The 25,352-nt window shown below is 36.1% G+C and overlaps 1 protein-coding gene across 7 annotated transcripts; it reads right to left on the bottom strand.

The window, feature by feature from the left end:
* Positions 1 to 385: 385 nt before the first annotated feature.
* Positions 386 to 24,558, bottom strand: usp48 (ubiquitin specific peptidase 48). 7 transcript variants are annotated; one of them, NM_001424089.2, is made up of 28 exons: positions 24,179 to 24,531; positions 23,621 to 23,755; positions 23,336 to 23,456; positions 21,680 to 21,821; positions 21,253 to 21,380; positions 21,047 to 21,171; positions 20,484 to 20,592; positions 19,678 to 19,811; positions 19,516 to 19,598; positions 16,908 to 17,087; positions 15,172 to 15,306; positions 14,933 to 15,082; positions 13,355 to 13,555; positions 13,118 to 13,232; positions 12,886 to 13,028; positions 12,718 to 12,798; positions 11,701 to 11,825; positions 10,126 to 10,248; positions 9,972 to 10,033; positions 9,765 to 9,875; positions 7,231 to 7,361; positions 7,015 to 7,121; positions 6,744 to 6,848; positions 4,924 to 5,097; positions 4,720 to 4,845; positions 3,704 to 3,752; positions 3,596 to 3,622; positions 386 to 1,095 (listed from the first exon to the last, which is right to left on the bottom strand). In NM_001424089.2, exons 2-28 carry the CDS (start codon positions 23,752 to 23,754, stop codon positions 1,073 to 1,075), a joined length of 3,144 nt encoding a protein of 1,047 aa, NP_001411018.2. In that variant the 5' UTR covers position 23,755; positions 24,179 to 24,531; the 3' UTR covers positions 386 to 1,072. The 7 variants fall into 7 exon arrangements, 5 of the variants coding, with proteins under 5 accessions (NP_001411018.2, XP_087127885.1, XP_087127884.1 ...); XR_015501725.1 differs by having other exon boundaries at positions 388 to 2,158; positions 2,929 to 3,622; positions 24,514 to 24,539; XR_015501724.1 differs by having other exon boundaries at positions 388 to 2,158; positions 2,929 to 3,622; positions 24,179 to 24,524.
* Between the last annotated feature and the right edge of the window lie 794 nt (positions 24,559 to 25,352).

Below are 25,352 nucleotides of genomic sequence, written 5' to 3' on the forward strand. Positions count from 1 at the left end.
ACTGATATGCAAATTAGTACCTGACACCATCTGGCAACATTTAGCTACTTTTCATTGAAAATAGTTGGCAACACTGGCAGGCTCGGAGCCCAGCCAAAACCAGCGATATTCAGCTTAAACCTGGCAGGCCAAGCTGGTTTTAACTGGTCCCAGTTTGACCAGCTAAGACCAGCCTGGAAATGGCCAAAACCTCTCTAAAACCAGGCTGGTTGACCAGCTTAAACCAGCCTAAGCTGGTTTAAGCTGTTTTTTTTCAGCGGGTTAGACAAGAAACAACAAATGAGGAATATGTTCAATGCTAAAAATAAAATCATAACATTATAGCAATGTGGCTAATCATTCCTACGTGACGATAAAACATATGTACTCATATAAAACAAATGTACATAGATGTAAAAAGAATATTTATTGCCCATATGAAAGAACATACAGAAAAGTTCACACAAATGTCTGCTTAATTGTTCAAGTAGCAGAACATGTCTAAACTATTTAGCAATGCTGAAACATCTCCCACTTCTGGAAGCGTCTCCTAATTATCCTCATCTTTATAGACGTCTCTTCACTGCTGTATTTTCGACGAGGTTATTTACATTAATGAAACAAAGACTAATTTTTTTATTTTATTATTCTTTTTTTAATATTCAAGTTGCTCATGCACTCTTAAATATGTAAGAGCTCTATTGCAGTGCCGTCACAAGCTTCTTTTCAACAAAGGATTTACAGAGACGTACTGTTTCACACACAAAATATGATCATAATCTCTGAACACGACATTGCGACAAGCGAGGAGGAATTCAGATTTTCCTTGAAATGGAACATCCTTCGAGGAAATGTCGACCCGTATTTTTCACAGTCATGGTTACGCACGACCACAAAACCTTGCAGAATGCATCAACATCTTTCAATATTAAAAGCCAACACGATGTTTCTTAAAGCAAAACAACATTTCTGAAGTTGTCGCAACATTCAAAAACAAATAAAACGACCAAACAAAAGGAGAATTCATCCCAAGAATGAACATCTATGTTTAATTCAAGCTTTATCCTTGCTCAGACGTCATCAGCATTGTTCCTCAGTGTCCTAAAAGCCCAGTGCCTGGCAAAAGAAAAACAAGTATGGCAGAGTCTGAAAACTGCTTGATAATATTGCATTCCTGATACTTTTATAAAGACTTTAAAGGTGCTGTGTGTAAGTTCTTGACTCTTCTAAAGCATAAAAGTACCATAATATATTTGCAGATAATTAAGAATCATGTTAAGTGAACATTCTTGTTTATCTGAAAAACAATACTGAAGTCAGATATTCCGCTTTGAAAATGTGAGTTATGTTTGTTTTGGTTCTTTTAACCTGCCTAATGCCACTTTAGCCAATTATATTTCAGCACCCCAGGTTGCCTTGGGGGAAAACAGCATATTTCATTCATTCCGTCAGTCAGAAAGGCTCTCAAAGTGCGTGTCCATGACTGAAACGTGACCTCCGGTGGACAGTAGCAGACTCCGAAATGAGACGCAGATTCAGAGTTCCACATCAGGCTGTTATTAATTAGCTAATAGTATAAATATTATAAGTTTAAACATTAGGTGAGCTGATTAAATTGTATCCGTGTCCTAACAATACGCTGCGTGACCAGATTTGCAGTGATAAGCAATTTGCCTGTTTGCACCAGACGTAGCATGAAAGAAATTTAAATACAGCCATTCAGAAGCACAGTGATGTAGTGTGTCTTTAAATTCTTATGCCAGTTTCACTTAGCGGAGCTGTTTGTGTAGGGAAATATAAAGATGATGCACCACTGTGAGCAGACAAAATGCATTCACTCACTAGTGCCACAAGCAATTCAAAAGGTAAGGGATGCTAAGGCTTATGCTTTTCCTTAGTTTCTCCCTTCCTTAACCAGCTGATGAGGTATGTTTGTTTTGTATGATTTGTTGGTTTTGTTTGATTCTAAGTGTAATGCTATTTTGTTTATGTTTAGTGTTTGTATTTAACTGTGCTTGTTCATGAGCTGTGTGATTTTAAGGTAAATTGTATTAGTTAAGAATCGGTGATAATTATATTATTTGTGACTTTAATGTGGTGATTTGGATTAATTTGATACCAAAATACACTACTGTAATTTATTGCTGTATGTTTTTTAGTTTTTACGACTGGTATACGTCTGATCAGGGCTTTACATTAACTTTTTTGATCACCAGCCACCGTGGCTAGTAGATTTCCAACATTACTAGCCACTTGCCATTTTCACTAGCCACAATTTTGTTGTTTGAAAAATATATTTTATATAAATAAATGTGACTTTGATATGCTAAAATGACTTGATTTAGATGTTGTGTTGTCCCAGATCAGCAGTTACTACACACAAATGGTTGGTTAATCTCATATTAAAGAAATGTTATTGTAAAGGATGATAATTAAACTATATTAACAAAATTAACTGTAAGCAAAAGAAAGCAGGTAAAATACCACGAGTGATAGTGAAAGGATGATCACGTGCCTGAGAATAATTAAAACAAAAGCAGTGACTGCTGATGTTGCTTACAAATATATATATATTTTTCAATCTTGAGCTCTTAAAAGCGGCAGGACTGTGGGTACACGAGCATCGTTTTTTGTCTAGTCTTTTTCAAAGAGAACCGAACGCAAGTGAACGGAAAAAAGCGCAAGTAAACAGGAGTAATCATCCTCTCATACAGTATTCACCTGCTTTGTCTCGCGCGAACTAAGTTGTTTTCAGTCGTGCTGTTTCTCGATTCTAAGATCACATTTGCACGCATATTGGGCCATCCTTACTGTCGAGTAGAACCCTGCTTTAAGAAATCTACAATGTAAAAATTATTTCCAACCTGCCAAAGTGGCCAAAGTGGCTAGTGGCAAAGCTGAAATCTACCCGCATTTGGCGGGTTGGCGGGTGTTAATGTAAAGTCCTGCGTCTGATGTCTTCTGATCATGTTGAGAACTGAAGAATCGATGTGAAAAATAAACCAGTCAGTAGAAATAAAGACTCTTGCTCGTTTGTTGCTGGAGGGAGCAACACACAGGATAGTGCACTCACTGCACTCTAATGAAATGGCAAGGTTTGTAATCTAATTAATACACTTTAAACCTCTTTAACATTATTAAATGTATAAGCCGAATCACTGATATGTGATTCACAGTACTAAATTTCAATTTCAAATGGTTTATTTTTTTCAAGATCTGAGGTGAACTATCTGCTGCTGCTTTCAGTAGTATGGCAATAAATGTCATGTAAAATGGCATTCAAACTCTCATTATTAGCATTTAACACTGAATAAAGCACATGAGGTGTACCTGAGGTGATTATTGTCGGTTTTCTGTTGTTCAGCTGCAAGAAATAGAAGCCGTTTATGGAAATATTCCTTCTATCGCGGTCTGTTGCCTTTATATAGAACAAGCTTTAAATCAGGCTTTAGGCTCGATTGTCAGACTCGCTCCTATTGGTCAATCAGGCAACCTGAACTTGTGTTTGTTTTGATCCAGGAATGCAATACCTAGTTCAACCACTAGGTGTCAAACGTACACACTGCACCTTTAAAGGTTAGGCTTCATTTAAGAAATTATCTAAGCTTAAACATACCTTTAAATCCTTCTTCAGGCATACAGACTGAAAAAAAACAAACAAACAATAATGTCAAACATGTTCAGAAATTTGACAGTGATTTAAGCTAATGTTAAAAGCACTCACCTTGATAAACATCATCCATTGCAGCATAATCAGCAATGGGTTCATCAGCCTGTAAAACATGTTTAGAAATAAATCAATGCTGTTCTCTGAACTTTCTAATCATCAAAATCAAATCATTTTGAAAAATGTTGGAAACATGGAAGTCAATAGTTTTAACATTTTTCAAAATGCCATCGTTTGTGTTCAACAGAAAAGGGAAACTCATAAAGGTTTGTGACAAGTGGCGGTAAGTAAATGATTTTAATTTTGGGGTGAACTGTCCCTTTAAGCAGCACAATTTTCAACACTGACAATACTTCAAATGGTTTCTGAGCATCAAATTAAAGCATCAAAAAGAGACTGTGTACTAAAAAATAACAATTAATTATTCACAATCATGTCACTCCAAACCCACAAGATGTATTTTTATGAAATCGGAGAAATTGCTAAGCTTCCATAGACAGCAAGGGTCATGACATATTCAGAAAGGTATCAAGAATATCATCAAAACATCCCATGTATCATCAGTGGTTTAACCATAATTTAATAATCTACAAGAACTTTTGAGTACAAAATAAAACAAAACTAATGACTATTTAACAGTATTCTTAATGTTAGTTCAGGATGCGTTTCCTAATTTAATCAAAAACATCTTCATTTAAGTCCCAAAGATGAAAGAAGGTCTCTGGAGATTGACAGTGTGTAAATATGGCCTGTTTCTACTGGGCAGTTTGGTTCGGTACTAGGTAAGGGCCGGTATATGATTCTGATATAATTTAGTCACTCAATCGCCATTGAAATAAGCGGTCGCACGTCGCTTTGCTGCTGTGAGTCGCTCGTAGTATGAATGAGGCTTAAGGGTACTGTCGGCAGTGGACCAATTCCTCACTGAAATGTACTGCTCAGGAGAATGAGGTATTAATGATAGAATTAAAATATTTGGGTGAACTATTCCTTTAAAATGGTTTCTAAAAAAATCATGTCTCAGCAAGCAGCTAAATAGCCAATGTATCTATTGTCCAAGTACTGAGTTGTACCTTAAGGCAAATGATGCTCTCAGGTATGACTCCAAGACTTCCCAATGTGGCAGAGTCGTCTTTTAAACAGCGTCCGTCTATGGAAAGGTTTTGATCGAATGGAGCCACTGAGAACGCGTGCATGATCTGTGGAGGCAATCATTTGAAATGATGTTGCAAAACAGAATAAAAAAAAAATAAAGAAACATTTCATCATGGTCAGACCTGGATCTTGAGATCTTTGAGCGTCTGATTGGCAGAAACGATGAGGGCTTTTTCGCCACGCAGTTTCCGGTGCCTTGTGCTCCTCCTGATGCCTGACTTAGATGTGGTGGTTACGACAGCCGTAGGAAGAGAGACAGTATCGTTCAGCTTCTGCCTTTTGGCTCCACCCTCAGTCTGATGGATGGAGAGGAGCATTAGACACACAGATGGATAGGTGAATAGACAGATAGAGACTTGAGAGAGTCAGATAGATTTAGTTGAAATCAAAAAACAATATTTAGACACATTTTGAGAGTTGGATAGTTAGGGTGCTTTCACACCTAGACTTTTGTTTCGGAACCTGTCTTGTTTTTCCTGTTAGGTTTGTTTGGCATATGTGAATCCAGCAATCGTGCTCAGATCAGCGCCAAAACAACAGCTCCAAGATCGCTTGAATGAGATGGTCTTGGTTCGATTGAAACGAACTCTGGAGCGGATCGATTGTAGTGAGAAAGAGATACGATCCGAGCCCGGTTTTATCACAGGTTTTTTTTGAATATGTAATAGGCATACGGCTATATGAAGAGAGAATTTTGAGTAGGGCTCGAGGTCATTCCAGACCTTCCAAGTCTCCCGGAAGTTTCGTGAGTCTCCCGCAAATGCACAGAGGATGCCCAGAAACGAGTGATAATCTCCCGTAAATCATGCATCTCCCTCTCGGTCCTCAAATACATCGCGGACACTTCTAACCCCTTCCCACCGCATCCCTCCTCCTTCTTCAGACAGCTGAGCGGGACTCTTCAAAATAAACCGTGAAATCTGACCAATGTGCGGAGAGTTTACTCACACGTGACTTGTTTTAGCTCTTTTGGTCAGTTTTGAAACTTTGCCTTGTGAAAGCGAACCGCACCAAGAGGACAGAGCAACAATGTAAAAATTTTAATTCCTGTTCTCGGAACAAATTAATCGATTCACAAGTAAGAAACCACCCTTAGACAGTTGGATAGTCAGATAGATAGTTGTATAGAAAGACAAAACGGACAAACAAAATGACAAAACAACAGATAGAGAGTTGGGTAAACAGATGTATGAATAGTTTAATGAATTAGTTGAATGGATGGATGGATGGATGGATGGATGGATAGACAGACTGATGCACAGATGAATGATAAACAGTCAGGTGAATAGACAGTCTGACACATAAATGGATAGTCAGACAGTTAGATAAATGGAACAGAGAGATAACAAAGCATATAGTTGGATAGAGATGTAAAAGAACAGTATATGTATAGAGTTTAATAAAAAGACATGAAAGGACATTACAGATAAATGGACAAACATATTTAGATAATTTATAGATAACTGTATATTGGATAAATAATTGGAAAATTAAATATAATCCTTTTGTTTTTTCTTTTTTTAAAAAGAATAACAGATAAAAGACAAGAATAGAATTATAAAAATAATGACAGAACAATAAAATTTTAGAATGACAAAAAATGACTGATAAAACAACTGAATTATAGAACAACAGGCAGAACAACTGACAGAATGAAAGAATGACGGATAGAGCAATAGATAGACAGAACGATAGATAGAACAATAGAATGACTGAACAACCAACAGAAGTATAGATAGAACAATAGACAGAACAATTGATGACATATAGATATATAGATAGATAGAACAAAGCCTACAGAATGATAAAAATAAAATGATACAAAGAATGACTAATAGAACAACAACAATACAACAAACAAAATAACGAGATCGAGATAGACAGACAGACAGACAGACAGACAGACAGACAGACAGGCGGATAGATGTATAGATAATCATACCTGACTGAAGTCTGGATCTTTCTCTCCATCTAATTTTGGCTCCTCTTTTTCATCTTCAACATCTGATCCACTAACACTAAACTCAGGGGCAGATTCCTTAATCATCTATAAGAGAGGGAGAGAGGGAGAGAGGGGGAGAGGGGGAGAGAGGGAGAGAGAGAGAGAGAGAGAGAGAGAGAGAGAGAGGGGGGAAAGAGAGAAGAAAGAAAGATCACAGATGAGTTACTCCAGGCAGTATACTGATAATCTCCATTTCTTTAGCACTACTCACTCTTTTCTTGTCGATGACTTTGCGCACATACACGGTGGCCTGTGTGTACTCCCTCATGTCCCTCTGCTGTTGGAATATGAAGCCCTCTCTGCATTCCCGACACAGATCTGACAGGACAACACACACACTCTCACGTCAAACACAACCCCTGCTTGGGGAAATCTGGAGAAAAAGTTGGAGAACCCCTGCTGCCTGAGGCCCGATGCTTTCTCTCACCTGGATGAGTCTGGTATTGCACATTGCCGTTGTCTTGTGTTTTGTCATGAATCCGACAGATGGAGATGACCTGGTCCACCAGAAACATTTTGCTGATCACCTCCCATTCAGCGGGCCAGAGAAGAGCTATACTGTGCATTGACAAACACAAACACTCAGGCTTAAAACATGGTAAGTGTAGATTACGTGTCTCCATGGAGTGTTTCAAAAATAAGTTTAACATTAAAGTTGGGACGAGGCAGTGGCGCAGTAGGTAGTGCTGTCGCCTCACAGCAAGGTCGCTGGGTCGAACTTCGGCTCAGTTGGCGTTTCTGTGTGGAGTTTGCATGTTCTCCCTACGTTCGCGTGGGTTTCCTCCGGGTGCTCCGGTTTCCCCCACAGTCCAAAGACATGTGTTACAGGTGAATTAGGTAGGCTAAATTGTCCATAGTGTATGAGTGTGTGTGTGTGGATGTTTCCCAGAGATGGTTTGCGGCTGGAAGGGCATACGCTGTGTTAAGTTGGCGGTTCATTCCGCTGTGGCGACCCTGGATTAATAAAGGGACTAAGCCGACAAGAACATGAATGAATGAACATTAAAGTTCGAGTAAGTTTAAAAATAATTTCAACTTTCTTGTTTAAATTGACATGTACTGACAAGAACAAATTTGTGGGTAACCTTTAATCTTGTCCAGGCCAGTTTCATTAACTTGCTTTATTTGATGCTTCTGTAGAACCACATTTTGAAAGCAACATTTGATTTTCAGTAGTTTATTTTCAGTCATTTTTGATGAATCATTAGCCTTTTTCAGTTTCATGTCATTTCAGTGAAATTCCACTGTAGTTTTTCTTTCTTTAATGGAAGAGAACCAACAATTTTGTCCATGTCTGTATAAGAAAAAGTAGACTGTTCAGATCATTGACATTGGAAAGATATTTTAACATGTCTAAAAGAAGCCTCTCATTTAGGCAGCCTTCATTCCACTACAAAATATTGTTAAATGTTATCAAAATACATATAGTTATATAATTATATACATATATCATTCATTCATTTTTTTTTCAGCTTAGTCCCTGTATTAATCTTGAGTCGCCACAGCGGAATGAACCGCCAACTTATCCAGCATATGTTTTACACAGCGGATACCCGTCCAGCTGCAACCTATCACTGGGAAAAACCATACACACTCATACACTAGGGACCAGTTTAGCTTACCCAATTCACCAATTCCATGTGTTTGTATATGTGAGGGAAACCCAAGAACCCGGAGAAAACCCACACCAACACAGGGAGAACATGCCAACTCCACATAGAAATTGCAACTGACTCAGCCAAGGCTTGAACCAACAACCTTCTTGCTGTGAGGCGACAGCGATACCCATTGCGCCACCGAGTCACTAATATGTATAGTGTTTTTAGGATTTGTTGATAAACAGAACATCAGTGTTCGGGGTAATGCATTTCAAGTAGGGTTGGGCGATGTCGACCAATTTGGCATCGTATGATGTCTAATTTTAAACATCGCGATGGACGATGGCATTGTCATCATGTGAAAAGCAGGGGTTTGGGGGTTGGTTGTTTGATAGATTGCACGCGACGTGTCTGAAGAGTAAGAAGGGATCCAGGGGTGAGAAGGTTGACCGACTTATTTGAGGACCGGGAGGGAGACGTGCGATTTCCAGGAGATTATCACTTGTTTGCGGGGATTATGAGTCCTGCAAATGCATAGAGACTCCCGGAACTTACAGGAGACTTGGGATGTCTGAATATCACGTTTAACAACTATAGTGAAACTCGATCCAGCAGTAAATCCTTGATAAACTGTCTGACGTGCACTGTCCGATGCCATCGTCTATCGGCCCAAGCCTAATTACAAGTAATGCAAGTTAATAAAGTATCGCATTGAAAAAGCAAGTTCAGATGTTCTATTCGGGGATTGTTTTGCGGGTTGTTGTAAAATGTAAAATGCTATTTGCAAGAATAAAAAATCCCTGACAAAAAAAAAAAAAAAAATGTTAAAAAAAAAGTACTGAATCTGAGTTAATTTTTAAAAATGTAATGCGAGTTTCTTTTTAGCTTAATTAGCTTAATAAACTTAGCTTAATAAACAAGAAGGCACACTTCACTCAGAACACAAAAAGTACAAAAGTAGCAAACACATTGCTTTAAACGTTCATTAATCTGTATATACAGCGTGTATAGCTCTGGGCTCAGAAAGTTCTCAAAAAATAACTATCCAATTTTTTTAAATAAATGAAGGTTATATAGTGCATTGTTAATTAAAATAAAATAAAAAATCTCAAAGTTTAAACCTCAACCAGTTAAGAAATGTAACGCAAAAGTAACTGAAATGTAACGTGGACCATTATTTTCATAAAAAGTAACTCAACTAGTTACTTTTTAGGGAGTAACTCAAAAAGAAATTGCAGAACATTATATATCTTTACTGTGACATTTGATCAATTTAATGCATATTTTTGTGTAAAAAGTACATATATTTAGAAACGAATCACGAGTGAAACTTTTTTGATGAGGTGAGGAGTGAGAAACTCACTGTTGGGCGTCTCCTTGCAGCATGGAGTCATATGTGAACATGAAGCCTCCGTGAGGACAGAGCAGGATACTGTTCCCCACATTTGACACTGGGTTACCCTTTGCTGGCCTCCTGTGGTGTGATCAAGCATAGCAGTAGGCATTACAATCATCCAATACATATTATAAAGCAAAATCATTCAAGTAAAACGCCAACTTAATTCATTACCTGATAAATTTCTTCCATTCCTCAACAAAGTAAAGTGGCACAATGTACAGAATGTCTGTGTCCTAAAACAGAAACACAATCAATGTCAGTGAGTTTTGAAAAAAGAAATAAAGAAGTCTTTGAAAGCACAAAAAAAAAGAGATAATAACATCACCTGTGGCCATTTCTGTAGCGTGGGCCGATTCTTCTCCTGGAAGAGGTTGAGCAGAGAGCTCTTCTGTTCATTCGCCATCATTCTGTTCAAAGCCTCGTTCTCTTTCCCTTCTCTTTCCAGCCTCTAAAAGACAGTAAATCACAATACTTTTTCCTAAAACTGTACCAAGAGACGCTTAATAAGCTATGGAAATATTAGATATTTGTGACCTTAAACCACAAAATCAGCCATAAGTGTTGATGTTTGGAAATATATTTTGAAAATATCTTTTCATATACATGACCTGACAAAAGTCTTGCAGTCTATCCAAGTTTTAAAAGCAACAAATAATAACTTGACTTCTAGTTGATCATTTGGTATCAAAAGTGGTTTATATGAAAGGCAAAGGCCTCTAGATTACACTTATTTTAACAAAATGAAATATGATCATGGCTTGATTTATATTTATTTAATTAGGACAGTAAGGTCAGTCTTTGCTTAAACAAAAGTCATGTCATTTAACAGAAATAATGTACAGTTTAGAATATAAAGTCATGCTGCAGTGGAAAAAGAATTAATATTGTGTATAACTCCCATGAGCTTGGAGGACTGCATCCATACATCTCTGCAATGACTCAAATCAATTATTAATAAAGTCATCTGGAATGGCAACGAAAGTGTTCTTGCAGCACTCCCATCAAGATTGTTTGGATTCATCTTCAATGTCTCATCCTTAATCTTACCCCAAACATGCCCAATAATGTTCATGTCTGGTGACTGGGTTGGCCATTCTTGGAGCACTTTGACCTTCTTTGCGTTCAGGAACTTTGATGTGGAGGCTGAAGTATGAAGAGCTGAAGAATTTGCCCTCTTCTGTGTTTGAATGTAATTGGCAGCACTAATGTCTTGATACCTCAGGGTGTTGATGTTGCCATCCACAGATATTACGCACATCCCCATACTGATAGATTTGTAACCTTAAACCATGATCTTTCCTTCATCAAGCTTGACAGATTTCTGTGGGTCCATGTTAATTCCAATAGGTCTTCTGCAGTATTTGTGATGATTGAGATGCAGTTCAACAGATGAACCACCTTTCTAAACCTACCGACAAGTTATTATTTGTTGCTATTACAACTGGGATCGCAGACAATACTTTTGTCAGGTAGTGTATTGTGCAGTATATGAATGATGAATAAATCTTTCCATTGATGTTTACAGAGTTAGGATAGGATAATATTTGTCTGAGATACATCTAATTAAAAATATGGAATGTGGGAGTTAAAAAATAAAAAATACAAAAAAAATCTCCTTTAAAATTGTCCAAATTGCGTTTTTAGCAATGCATATTACTAATAAAGCATATAACTAACTGATTTTTGATATATTTATGGTAGTAACCATTCAAAATATCTTCATGGAGCATAACCTTACTAAATATTGGAGGGATTTTTAGCATTGAAGATTAACTGATAATTGTAACCGATACAATGTATATTTGGCTTTTGCGAAAACATACCCAAACAAAATATGACTGGTTTTGTGTTCCAGGGCCACATTTTATCCATGACACCTATGCTATAATTGATTCATTACCATGCACTGCTGACAGGGATCATGATCTTGTGTGAACTCTGGTGCTTTGGGGAAATACATCCTTAGTTTATTCCAAACCTCGGCAGAAACCAGCCGTCGATCATTCTCTAAGATACTCAAACCCCCTGCGGCAGAAAGAAATATCATAATCATTTAGTGATATTACAAAACACTATTTTCCTGCTGATTTATAATACACAATTAACAACATTTAAAGCGGTAAAAGACCTTTAAAAGATTTAATTTATGCAGAATAAGTTTTTAAAATTAGTATCAAAATGTAAATAAAGGATACACTTACTGTTATTTCTATCTTTTGATAACAAGATTTCATTAATGTATTCACTAACACGAACAAACAACAAACATTACATTTATTACAGTGTTTATTCATCTTTTTTAATGTTAGTCAATGAAAACAAGCAATTGTCCATTGTTAAAGGGAAAGTTCACCCAAAAATTTAAACTATTAATTATTTACTCGCCCCAGTGTGGTTTTTAAACCTTTTTAAGTTTCTTTTTTCTATTAAACACAAGAGGAAATAATCTGAAGAAAGCTGAAAACCTGTAACCATTGACTTCCATAGCAAAAAGCAAATACTATGGAAGTCAGGGTGACAGGGTTTCAGCTTTCGTCAGAATATCTTTTTTGTTAAACAGAACAAAGAAAATCCAACAGATCTTAAACAAGTTTCTTATGTGAATAATTCCTTTAAGTCTTGTTAACTCACAGTGCAATAACTACTGTTAAAAAGCAAGAATTTGGATGTTAATAATGCATTCGTAAATGTTGAACAATAATTACTGCTGTAAATGCAACACAAGTGTTGCCCATTCTTAGTTCACGTTAGTAAAAACAAGAACAAACATTAAATGGAAATGTATTGTAAAGTGTGTCCTATATAACTAGTAATATGTTATGTGAATTTATCCAAATGTATCCATGGCAGTATTTTTATTTCATAAAAACAATGATTGATATAGTTTTAGTTATATTAACAGAGCAAACAAACAAACCATGATAACAGAGGATATCTTCATTGAAGTTCTTCATCTCTTCACCGTCTCCATCTTCACTATCTCCTTTAACCCCATCAGCTGACAAACAGACCAAAAACAATTCAACAACTACACAACAAGACTTAAACAGAGCAAGAGAAAAACATTCTCTCTAAGTTTCAGTACCTTTAGTTCCTGGGCTGCTTTTCTCTCCATTAATTTTGCTGTTGTTGTGTTTGGTTTCCTCCTCATCTTCCTCTAGCTGGTCTAATGCTAATTGTCTCCAGCTCCTTAAAGAAGCCTTCCCAATCCAGAATCCTGATTCTTCACTAAACAAAGCCAAAAAATACACTGAATCAGCTTTATCAAATATTTAACAAACCTCAAACGAGGACATACCTTCTCATGTTATTAATACCTTTTCAAAGCGGATTTGGCAAGATTGGTGACCTCTCTGTAATCTTCATTTAGCTGGTTTTTCAGTCTGATCACCCGACATCGCTGAGTGACACAGTCTCTACAGAGAGATGAACCTAAACACCAACCATGAATGAATGAATGCATTGATGAATGACTGAATGCACTTAAAATTAAAAGCACTTATTAATGGACTTGATTGAGAAGAGGGTTCGATAAAAAAAAAAAAAACCCTTACGGTCTAGTCTTGGTCCTCCTCCGTAGCGACTGAAAAGGAGATCAGCAGCCTTTAAGGATATTCTTTTGGCTTCCCCAATCTTGTCAGGATGCAGTTTGCCATGGGTGCACAGGAACTGGCTGTTGTCGATTTCCTTTATGGCAGTGGAGTCGTCAAGCCATTTCTTCAACCACTCAAGAGGCACAAACTCATAGGACTGCCCTAAAACACAGAAGAAGCAAGAGTATTGATTCCTTATTAAAAATCTAAACGCATGATTTTAAACCAATTCAAAAACCTCCAGTGAGTTATATTACTGTTCAAAAGCTTGAAGTTAGACATTTTTTAATGAGCAAGAAAGCTTATAAATGACCAAAAGTGACATGCATAATTTCGAATGATAAATTATTACCCTACTTGTTAAATTTGATTTCTTTTATTTTTAGGTTCTATTTAACGGAGAGAAGATTTATTTTTTCAAAGTTAAACAAATAAAACTTTTCCAGAAGAAAAAATATTATTAGAAATACTGTAAAAGTTTTCTTGCTCTACTAAATATCACTTGAGAAACGATAAAAAAAGACTCTTTATGATTGAAGAAAAAATGATTAGCCCTCCTGTGAATTCTTTTCCTAAAAATTTCTCAACTGAGAAATATTCAACATGTTCAACAGAGAGAATATATTTACACATTTTTAACTATAATAACACATATTAAGCATAATAGTTTTAATATCTAATTTTAAACAACTAATTTCTTGAGTCTTTGCCATGATGGCAGTACATACATTTTTACTAGATATTTTTTTCAACATACTAACATTCAGCTAAAAGTCCAATAAAAAAACGTCTTTAGGGGGCTAAAATACTGACCTTACCATAATATTGACCTTAGATTTATTTAGTCCAGACAAACTAACCTTCTCCAGCAAAAAAAAAACACAATAGAAAATAATGTGAAATATTTCCTTGCTTTGCTAAACATAACTTGAAAATATAAAAAAAAGAATACAAATTTCATATTCAGCTAAGCATTTTGTCTAAAAGCTATTTTAAACAAATATTATTTTACAATTTGACAGTTATTAATGTATTCAGAATTCCCACGCTGCAGAACTGCAGATTCATGACATTTTAAAGTACCATTAATTCATTCATAAATCAAGCACCTTTGTATTTCATACCTCAATATATGGAGCACCATGAAAGTCCTTACTCTACTTAACATTTCACTAACACTTAATAGTTACGTTAAAAATGTCAGAGTAATTTTTTGTATTCAATACTGGTAATATTCAAATGTGGTTTCTGAAATACTGATAAAATGAGTACAACTGTTGAAATAAAACCTTGAAGACATTATATTTCAAAGCGCTTTCAAGGACCTATGTTTGTTTTTAAATATTTTCCAGGCCTCAAATCCATATGTCTGAAATTCAAAAGTACTTTCATGAAGTATGGGAACCCTGTGTATTTTTGAGAGTATATTACCAGTTTGAAACTTGTGAACAGTACTGTAAAAAAACACTAAAATGTTAAGAACGAAAAAAGATTTAACAAATTATGAGAGAAACAGATGCACCAGGAATGTCTACAGACCGTCTTCTGCAGGTAACAATTCGTAGAGCTCCTTCACCTCCTCATGTTTGGCTTTGCCTTTGTCAACACTCTGCTTTCGCATGTCTGACATCTCACTACACCACTCCTCAAACTTCCTGTTGTCCTGCTCGACCAGCTTCTGGAGAAAAGCTGAAAAAAAAATTTCAATGACGGTATTGTAAAATTAAGCTGCCACAAAAAAAATAAATAATAGTACATTTATTGTGAGCAAATCTGACCTGGTACGTCAACAGAAGACTCCGTCTGGTTAATCTCTTCTGTCTGCTGTTTATACACTAACATGTATGCGTTCCTCGAACAGTGATAGCCTTTGCTACATTTTGGCTTTCTGGTTTGAGATTTGGCCGTCTCAGCTGGAATAAAACAATAATAAATCAACAAAACAAACATTTTTATGTTTAGAATTGCATGCTCTAAAACTATAAAAACTATTTCACTAACTCTGTAACATTATACAGAGTAAATGGACTCTTTTCACAAGACTGTGTTGATGCGTTTTATGGTCATCAGCATCTTAATACCTAAAGAAGTTATAATATTTCAAATTTCTTTTATGCATGTATGTTATGATTGATGTTAGCTTTCTTTCTTTCTTTGTTTATTTTTTTCACCCTCCTCTCCGCTTACTCAACCCTTAGGTTTCTTATTGGTTCATCACCTGTCCATCATCATTATGGTGTCGGTTCGACCAAACTCCGAACGAGCAGCAAGGATTTAAAGCCCCGACAGACCAGTGTGTGGTGTGTGCTCTGCCTCGGCGTGCCTTTTGTGCTCCATGCAATTTGTTTGTGATATGCTTAAGCTGATTAGTGATTCATTATCTCAGTTTACTGTGGTAATTCGAGTTTGATTGTTGAACTTCGTTGGCTTTAAGTAAAATAATGTGATGGTTATTGTGTGATTCTTAACTGAGCCTATAACCGTCTTGTTAGGTTTGTTTTAGTTTAGATGGATTTTTGTTAGATCAGTTTGAGTGTTTTGCTACCTGTGTAATTTGGAGTTTTGTAGATTAATTAGAGTGTCGTGTACACTATAAATCTCGGTTTTTATTTGCATTAGTTCTTTTTGTCGTCTAGTTCAGACTTTAGATTTAAGGATTGTTTTGTTTTGTTAATTTCTTTGGTTTGGCTCACACTCATTGTTTTGTTTAAAGATAATAATTGTAAATGTTTATTTCCTTTTTCTATTTATTATTGTTACATACTGGTTAAACCACTGAGTAAAAAACGGTTGAATAGATATTTGATTCCTGCCATTGTTACAGCATCCCACTTAAACTTATTAAAATTCCCTCTTAAATTTGTAACAATGTAGATATATAAAGCTATACTTAGTATTATATCATCTTTGCATCAAATTATAAAAAACTAATTAGTATAATATCTTGCAAATAATAACTTTTCAAGAAAAAGTGTTCACCAAAACCCTTTCTGAGTTGTCTGCGTAGGCTTGTGTTTTACAATACTGTAAAATAGTCGAAAATGATAGTGAAAAAGCGTTTTCAAACATTTTGATTTAATTTCACAAGGTGAAAGTCACAAAGTGCCAATTTCACATCTGTCATATCCATAACAGAGAGGTGTCATCCATAGCGAAGATATTTCCTCATAAACGCAAAAATGTCAAATAAAATAGACAATTTTTGTTCTATATCGAGACCATATCTTTTTCTATATCTATCTAAATCTTTTGATTAGCATTTCTTTTGGGTCATGCAGTTTAATTCACAGAATTTTTCCTAAAATAAAATATATTGTTTTTAATGAGGGGAAAAAAAGTTGTTGTTTTTATTTTTATCCAAGGTTATTATACCATTAGAAAAACTTGTTTCGGCCCATGCCTATTTGTGTTACTCTCCCACTCACTGCTCTCAAAGTTTACCCAACTATGATGACTTCCGCTGTTGAGGAACCTACAAGTGTGAAAAGGGTGCGTTGTCAAAATGTGTAGTTACCGATATCTTCCTCAATGCCCAGCTGAAGTTTCTTGCCCTCCATTTTCTCAATCTCCTCATCGTTAAATTTGTACCAGTCGTTGGTGTGTGCGTCTCTCACATGGGCAATGTAGTGACCGGAGTAAGCACTCACACCCCGATGAATCAACACCGCACTCAGCTCATACGTGCACTTCTCCTCTGGACATAAAAACAAAAGAATACAATAATGTTCAATGACAGCTCTACAGAGACTTACATCAGATTGTGAGGACACATATTACAGTTAAAAAAGTGTGAAGTCAAAATATTTTTTAAAAGGAATTAATACTTTAAGAAAGATTTCAGCATGAAGATTTCTGGGTAACAGTCTTCTTGCTGGAGGGAGTGCAAGTACAAGCTGACTTTGCCCACATCTTTTGGTTATGTCCACATATTCAGTCTTTCTGGGGAAGGGCGGGACAATTAATATCAAGGCTTAGATGACATAGATGTGTCATGTTCCACCATGTTCCTAGGGGTACTTCGAAGGATATAAATACGTGGGATATTTATCTCTTGAAAACGTATTTTAGTTAGCAAGAAAGCAATTACTAAATGTTAAACCTCTTTTCAAATATGTTACTTGAAAAAATGACATTTTCCCTCTGGTTACAATAAATTATGGGGAAAATGGTTTGGATGAAATGGGCTTACTGTTTACTACAAACAAGCATTGACTAGACCTCGAGCTTGCACCTTAACCCTTATATGTAATGAGTGGATCTTGTTTTTCATAGAAGCAGGGTTCCCACTCTTTCATGAACAGCAGATTGAAGAACCTTCAAGCATAGTGCCATGAAAGTGTTTGGTTTACTTAACATTTCACATTTCGCCTAATATTAAATAAAAAAAATATCTACATTTTTTTGTCTGTTTTGGAACAACTTAATTATTTTATGCTCAATTTACTTAAATTGGTAACAAATAATTTGCTAACTTAATTCCTTTTTGTAGTACCGGCACAAATTGATTGTAGTATTTTTTACAGCGCAGTACAATTGTTGAAATAAAACCATACACAAATTTAATTTAAAATTTGATTCAAGCACTTTCAAGGACCTGTGTTTGTTTTTAAGCACTTTCTAGACCTTGAATCCATACGTCAAAAATGTAATTACTTTACAAATGTGGCAACCCTGTATCAGACCTCATGTTGTTAATTTTAATTAATCTTTTTTATTTTGTTTATTAACCTTATTTTTTTTACTATTTAGTCATTGTGAATGTAATTGTTCCTGTTACAGAATTTTTTGTGCATGCTCATCTTGTATACTAAAACAGAAATGTTTAAAAAGAATAGAGTTCAGCATCAAAATGTGTTTAAATTAATTGCGTAACGATTTTCCATAAAAATTGTAAGCAGCAAAAATGTTTTTAATTAAACACTTGAAAACCTGAGTATTGAGGTAGTTTGAACCACAGGAATAACATATATTCACTTAAATTGGTTTCACAATATTACTGTAACTCTGCTCAAATAAACACAGGCTTGAAGAAAGTCTAATTAACCCAAGCTTTTAAACTCTACTATAGTGTAAATATTAAATGTGACCATGGATTTTATTTTGCACTGGAATATTTGTAGGAATAGCCAAAAATACATTGCATGGGCCAACATTATTGATTTGTATTTTATGCCAAAATTAATACAATATTAAATAAAAATCATGTTCCATAAAGACAGTTTGTGAATTTCTTACTGTAAACATATCAAAACTCAATGTTTGATTAGTAATGCATTGCTGAAAACTTAAACTTTAAACATGATTTTCTCAGTATTTAGATTTCTTTTAACTCTCAGGGCGTACTCACACTATGAACAGTTGCCTTGAACTGACTCAAAGCACGCTTGTCCCCTCTCCTGTCATCTCCTGCACTCACATTACATTCGGGTGTGGGCTCGCTTGCGTCATTGATGATGCGCTGTTCAGTAAGCGTTCTCGCTCAGCACAGTATTTCTTTAATTATATTGTTTTAGTCGTTTGGGATGCGGTGACATGCACTCAAATATTTCACCAAACAGATCAGCCACTTTTGACCCTCATAAACAATCATAGTTTACCAAGTCCTCGTGTTGCAGGAATTGGGAGGTTTGCTAAAGGTGCAGCAGTCATGCAGTGAGGGCTTTGCGTCTTTAATAATCTACAACAGTTTGCGTTCACTGAACAGTAAGAATGATTATTAAATCCATATGAAATAATCCCTTAAAAGTAACGTCTCGTCTTCAGTTTCGAATTTGCACTCACACTATAAGCATACTGAGCCAAAGCCCAACTGAACCGCGCTCTGGCACACCTCTTCCAACCAGGCCTGAGCCCGATTCTGAGCACTTACACTTCTTAAACAATCCGGGAAACGGGCCTGGGCACAGTTCGGATAGCATAGTGTGAATAGGCCCTCAGATTCAAGAAATTCAAATAGTTGTATCACAGCCAAAAATTAAGCTATTTTAACAAAGCACACATCCATGAAAACCTTATTTAGTCACTATTCAGATAATGATTACATCTTAATTTACAAAAAACTGACACTTATGACTGATTTTGTGCTCCAGGGTCACACACTGTATGTATAACAAACAGTATACCTCTTCCTTCCAAAAACGGCTCCATGTCAAGAACTTCTGGAAAACTAATGAAGGTGTTGAGCTTCTTCTTATGCCCACTTTGCCTACAAAAAGCAGAGAATCATGAGAAACACATAACAAAAAGTAATGAAAACAAACCATTATATGAGATTTAATGCTCACCTATCAAAAACAAAACGCATGAGCTGAAAGTTGAGTGTACGAGGAAGACTCTGCAGCTTGATCCGGCGTGTGGCGTTCTGTTTACTCTGACAGCTCTCGCAATAGTAACGATTATCACCGTCCAGCTTCTCCTCCTAAACAACACATCGAGACCTTTAAGATCTGATCTACACAGACAAACAGAGCCGTTTTGTTCAGTGTTTCTCAACCATTTTCCTAGAGGACCACCAACTCTGCACATATCCATGTCTCCTTAACCAAACACACCTGATTCAGATCATCAGCTCATTAGCAAAGACTGAAAGACCTGTCATGAGTGCGACAAAGGAGACATCCAAAACATGGGCTGCGTCCGAAACCGCATACTTCCATACTATATAGTATGCTAAAATAAGTATGCGAGCCGATTAGTATGTCCGAATTCATAGAATTCGAAAATCAGTATGTGAGAAGTACCCGGATGACTAACTACTTCCGGCGAGATTCTGGAGTGCGCATCGCATGCATGCTGCGCTATCCCATGATGCCCCACGAGCGAATTCATGAATGGGAGTAAAGCGACGCAATTGACGCAGGTAGGTCACGTGACTATGACAAAATGGATGTAGTACGTCCGAATTCCATTCATACTTTTCACGTTCATACTGTATAGAACATACTTTTCTAACGGCCGAGTAGTACGTTTAAATTCAAATGCAGTACCTACTGAGAAGTAGGCGGTTTCGGACGCAGCCATGCAGTGTAGATGGTCCTCCAGGAATGTGGTTGAAATACACTGCTCTAGTTTAAGAATAACTAGTACTTACCTTCAGAAACTCTGTAACACACTCTGTGAGGTTTTTATGTCCTTGAATATTCAGCTCTAGTTCATAAAATCGTGATGGTAATGGAGATTCACGTCCACATTTGTTGCATCTAAATTATCACAAAAACAAAAATACAAGTGCTTATTACATTATTATAACATACAGGAATATAACGATGGACTCGAGTCATGATTCAATACATACTATGATACAGAACTTACAAAAAATATTTGTTATTTATTACTATTTTCATGACATAAATGTCAGCCTATTGTTTATTTAAAAGATTTAATTTGTTGTTTGATCTGGTCTATTTTTTAATCGGACTTTAATCTGGTCTTGCTCTACAATGCACAGGCCAGTGATGACACCAGATTACAAATAGACATTACTCTGAAGCTGAATTATTAATTATGTCAGACATATATGCACTCTATCACTAACAACAAATAGATCTCTTTACAGGCCAAATAAGAAATGTACAGTGTATGCAAATGTGTTACAATGACGTATACAATAATATAAAAAAGTGTATTGAGTAAACTTTTTCAAGGAGAACTTACACTGTAACATAAGAGAACTGCCCACAGAACTGCTGTTGAATGACATTTTGGAGATTTGGGTCCTTCTGCTTTGAAAGTGTGTCTTCGAGAAGTGAGAGGAAGAGTTTGGAGAATTCCTGAGCATCCTAAAAATGAAATGAACATATTCTGAGCCTTTTCATGATCCATATTAATCTCCAACATGCTCGATCTTAAGGTGACCTTACCTGCTGTTGGCCTGTGTCGAGCCCAAGAGCCTTCACTAGCCCGGAAGGATCGATGTATCGCCTGTTGCTGTTCTGTAGCAGTGCAAACAGATACTGGAGATGCTCGCAAATCGTCCGTGGTTCATAATCTGTTGGTATGCAGTATAAAATGCACAAGTTAGTTCCAATACAACATAGGATTTGAATGCATATGCAATGCTGTTCTCTGGAAGAGTGTACTTGCATTATAATGATATCATATAGTCATTCTGGCATTATTTAATGAGTCTTAAAATTACAATACTATCATTTATCGCAATATATCGTACAACAAAAAAATAGATATCGTGACAGGTCTCGATATTGTATATAATAAATGGCAAGTAAAGCAAGTGAACAATAAAACCATTGAGACTTTAAAAATAGAAACTGAAACTGAATAAGGAACCTGAATCTGTGTTGTGCCCTTCAGCTCTGGAATTCTGAAACCTATATAAGGCTCTGCGCAGCTCCAGATTGTGGAACCACACCTGGAGGAAAGTGTTGACGTAACACGTGGCACCGAGGTTCGTTAGGCCCACAAATGTGTTCTGAAACAGAAAGAATCACAAAAATTTACAAGTGAATAATATTTTAGTTTAAGAAAGTTGACCGAGGGGCGGCACAGTGGCTCAGTGGTTAGCACTGTTGCCTCACAGCAAGAAGGTCCCTGGTTCGAGTCCCGGCTGGGCCAGTTGGAGTTTCTGTGTGGAGTTTGCATGTTCTCCCCATGTTGACGGAGGCTTACTTCAGGTGCTCTGGTTTCCCCCACAGTCTAAAGACATGTGCTATAAGTGAATTGGATAAACTATATTGTCCATAGTGTATGAGTGTTTGTAAATGCAAGAGTGTATGGTTGTTTTCTAGTACTGGGTTTCGCCTGGAAGGGCATCCGCTGCATAAAACATATGTTGGAATAGTTGGCAGTTCACTTCCCTGTGACGACCCCTGATTAATAAGGGACTAAGCCAATGAAAAATGAATGAGATTTGAGTGAAGGCATTTTGTGACCTATTAAATAAACATATTAGTTTAAATGCTAGGACTATTCATTTCAAATTCATTAATCAAAACAAATCGGAAATTAATTTAAAAATTGAAATAATAATAAAATTAGGGATGCTCCGATCAGGATTTTTGTAGGTTATACCGAATACCAATTCCTTATCATGGTGATTGTCCGATACTAAGTACAGATTCTGATGCTCCAAGCTGTATAATGCATAAAGCACATATTCAGTCGAAGTATGATACTTTAGCTTAAGATGCTTAACCATTTAATGTGGACATGTCATGGTCAGAAGCTACTTTACAAAACAAAATAGATAAACAGATTTTAAAAAATGGCAAGGAAAATCAATAACAAAGCAATTTAGAAACATTGCAAATCATGGAAGAAGAATTCAACCTTTCTCAATGAAGTTTGGAGCGCATATTTGATGCAGACGGAGTTAAAATGCATACCTATAATTAAATAAATTCTTTACTACAAGGAAATAGGTCCATAAAATACTACTTATTACAATACGTATTTTACAATAAGTTATATTATTAAATATTCAATATTTCAAGCCAGGATTTAATGAACTTGCAATATTGTTGAAAACAAAGGACATTCAGTTCTGATATGTAAAAAGATTTCGGTTCTTATGTGTCCTCTTGTCTTATTTGTAAACTCATAAACAAACAATTGTGATCGGTTCATGAGATTGGCCAGATAAGCAAGTACAGATCGAGTCATGTCATGTGATTATCGGCCGATCACGATCTCTGGCTGGTCGATCAGAGCATCCCTAAATAAAATGCTAGATAAAATGAATGAATATTCCTTTTTATTTAACTAAATTGCAACAAAATCACAATAATAATAAAAGCACACAAGAGATAAAATGCAAGAATAGCGTTAATAATTCGATAGCATTAGTATATAGCTAATGTTATTATTTATTCAAATTAACAAATACTGCTTTATTAGTATTAGTATGTTACTAATGGTATATATATATATATATATATATATATATATATATATATATATATATATATATATATATATATGGTGTACCTTATCTCTTCTTTCCGAATTTGGGTCATCAATGTTGTGAAAGGTGTTTTCATCAATTTCTCCCAACCATGATTGTTCCCCAATACCAACAAGACAATTAGGGTTTCCTTTACAGTTCCTCCTAAGTGAACACAACAAAATGTAGAAATTGAAACATGTTATATATTGACTCACTCACTAAAACTGTTGCTTTAAATGAGAACTACACTCAGGGCACTCAAATGCATGCATCATAATATAAATACAGACGGATCACCAAACAGATTATAATCAGTCCAGTTTTACCTGCATGCCCCTCTTTTGCAAGCCGACACTGCGATCCTATAAGCCAGCTCTATATGTTCATGTGTGATGTCCTCTGGTCTGACTGCCTCTGCCCATCGCCAAGCAGCTTTTTCCAGCTGCAACCGAGGAGCCATTCTGTACAAAACACACCATAAAATGTTCAAATGACACAGTCCAGCACACATATATCTGAATACATTTACAGATATCTTGCAAACCAAAAACAAAACACACACACAGTATAGTAACTCAAATATCATACAATGCATGCATCCAAAACTAACATTTTAAAACGAAGTAAACGTCTCACACACTATCACGTCACAGACACTTGACAGTTTCACACATCTTTGTGATGCACAGGCCTCGCATCACTGGTCCAGCATGCACAATGTTTTTAATTAATCATAAAAACACTCAAACGACAGCCAATTTATCTTAACTTGTAATCAAATGGCAAGCACAGAAAATAATATTCAAGAAACACCACAGTCCCAATTAGCACATATATATTTGCCCCTAAAATGTACAAAATCCACAGTTTAGACTGAAACATACCGTCAAAAAATAAAAAACGTCCTTTTACGGGCTTGAGACAGCTGTATAGTTTAATAAATCTTTAGAAAACACAATAAAAATGTAATGTTTTCATCGAGGCTGCTAAAGCTGCGCAGTTAGCATGCTAGCAGCTAGCTCTTGACTTATTTTCATTAAATAAATGCGCCTGGCGTGAATTTACCAGGAGATTCTTGACTGTGAAGATGCTTTCATAAAATAAGGAATTTAAATCACACTTTATTGGTGGTACGTTTGTATTTAGCGCCTTTGCGTCAGCTTTTATATAAATATTTCTGTCCCTTCGTCAGTTTCAAACTTCTATGAGACGTACGTACTTACGCGTGACGTATTCGCGACGTCTGACGTAAGTACGTCAGCACGTACACTTCGCTCAATGTTGTGGCTTTCTTCGTTAGTGCACATGGCTAGTTTATCATTTTCTCACAAAAACAACACATTTAGTGGTAGGCATTTAAAAGAAAGTTATTAAAGCAAAGGTGTTTATTTGGCCAGATGATGTTTAAAGTTCACAAATGCACACTTTTTTGTTGACAGTTTTGTTTATTGCATCTTTGAAAAGTTAACTAGAAGTGCAAATCAGTATTAGCCTAAGTTTAATGAAGGTATTTTTGCTAAATATAGCCTAGATATATAACTAATTATTAGAATATATTGACAACAAGTCATCCATATGGAAAAATATAGTAATAATAAAGTTTTTGTGGTGACACGGTGGCTTAGTGGTTAGCTCTGTTGCCTCATAGCAAGAATGACGCTGGTTTGAGTCCCTGCTGGGTTCTCCTTGTGTTGGCGTGGGTTTCCTCCAGGTGCTCCGGTTTCCCCCACAGTCCAAAGACATGTGCTAACTTGAATAAACTAAATTGTCTGTATTGTATGAGTGTTTTCCAGAGCTGGGTTGCAAGTGTAAGGGCATCCGCTGCGTAAAACATATGTCAGAATAGTTGGCGTCTCATTCCACTGTGGTGACCGTTGATAAATAAAGGGATTAAGCCAAAGGAAAATGAATGAATGTGTTGTTTTTGTGTGTATGTTTTTTTGTGGGAATTGTGCTCATAAATTCACAGGGTAGATCATAAGATGCATTCACAGACCCAAAGAAAAAAGGAGCAATTAAATCTTTAACAAGCCTCATTTCACTCTGTTAAAACCCCGA

The sequence above is a fragment of the Danio rerio genome, chromosome 11, assembly GCF_052040795.2.
Source record: "Danio rerio strain M-AB ecotype USA chromosome 11, GRCz13ab, whole genome shotgun sequence".
NCBI classification, from domain to species: domain Eukaryota; kingdom Metazoa; phylum Chordata; class Actinopteri; order Cypriniformes; family Danionidae; genus Danio; species Danio rerio.

Bases quoted from the DNA above. Each gene is read 5' to 3' on its own strand.
- usp48 (NM_001424089.2), bottom strand. From the start codon at position 23,754: ATGGCTCCTCGGTTGCAGCTGGAAAAAGCTGCTTGGCGATGGGCAGAG. The intron at 15,083-15,171 runs GTCAGATTTGCT...TTTTTTTTTCAG, and splicing joins GTCTTCTGTTGACGTACCAG to CTTTTCTCCAGAAGCTGGTC. The intron at 3,623-3,703 runs GTGAGTGCTTTT...GTTTTTTTTCAG, and splicing joins AATGGATGATGTTTATCAAG to TCTGTATGCCTGAAGAAGGA.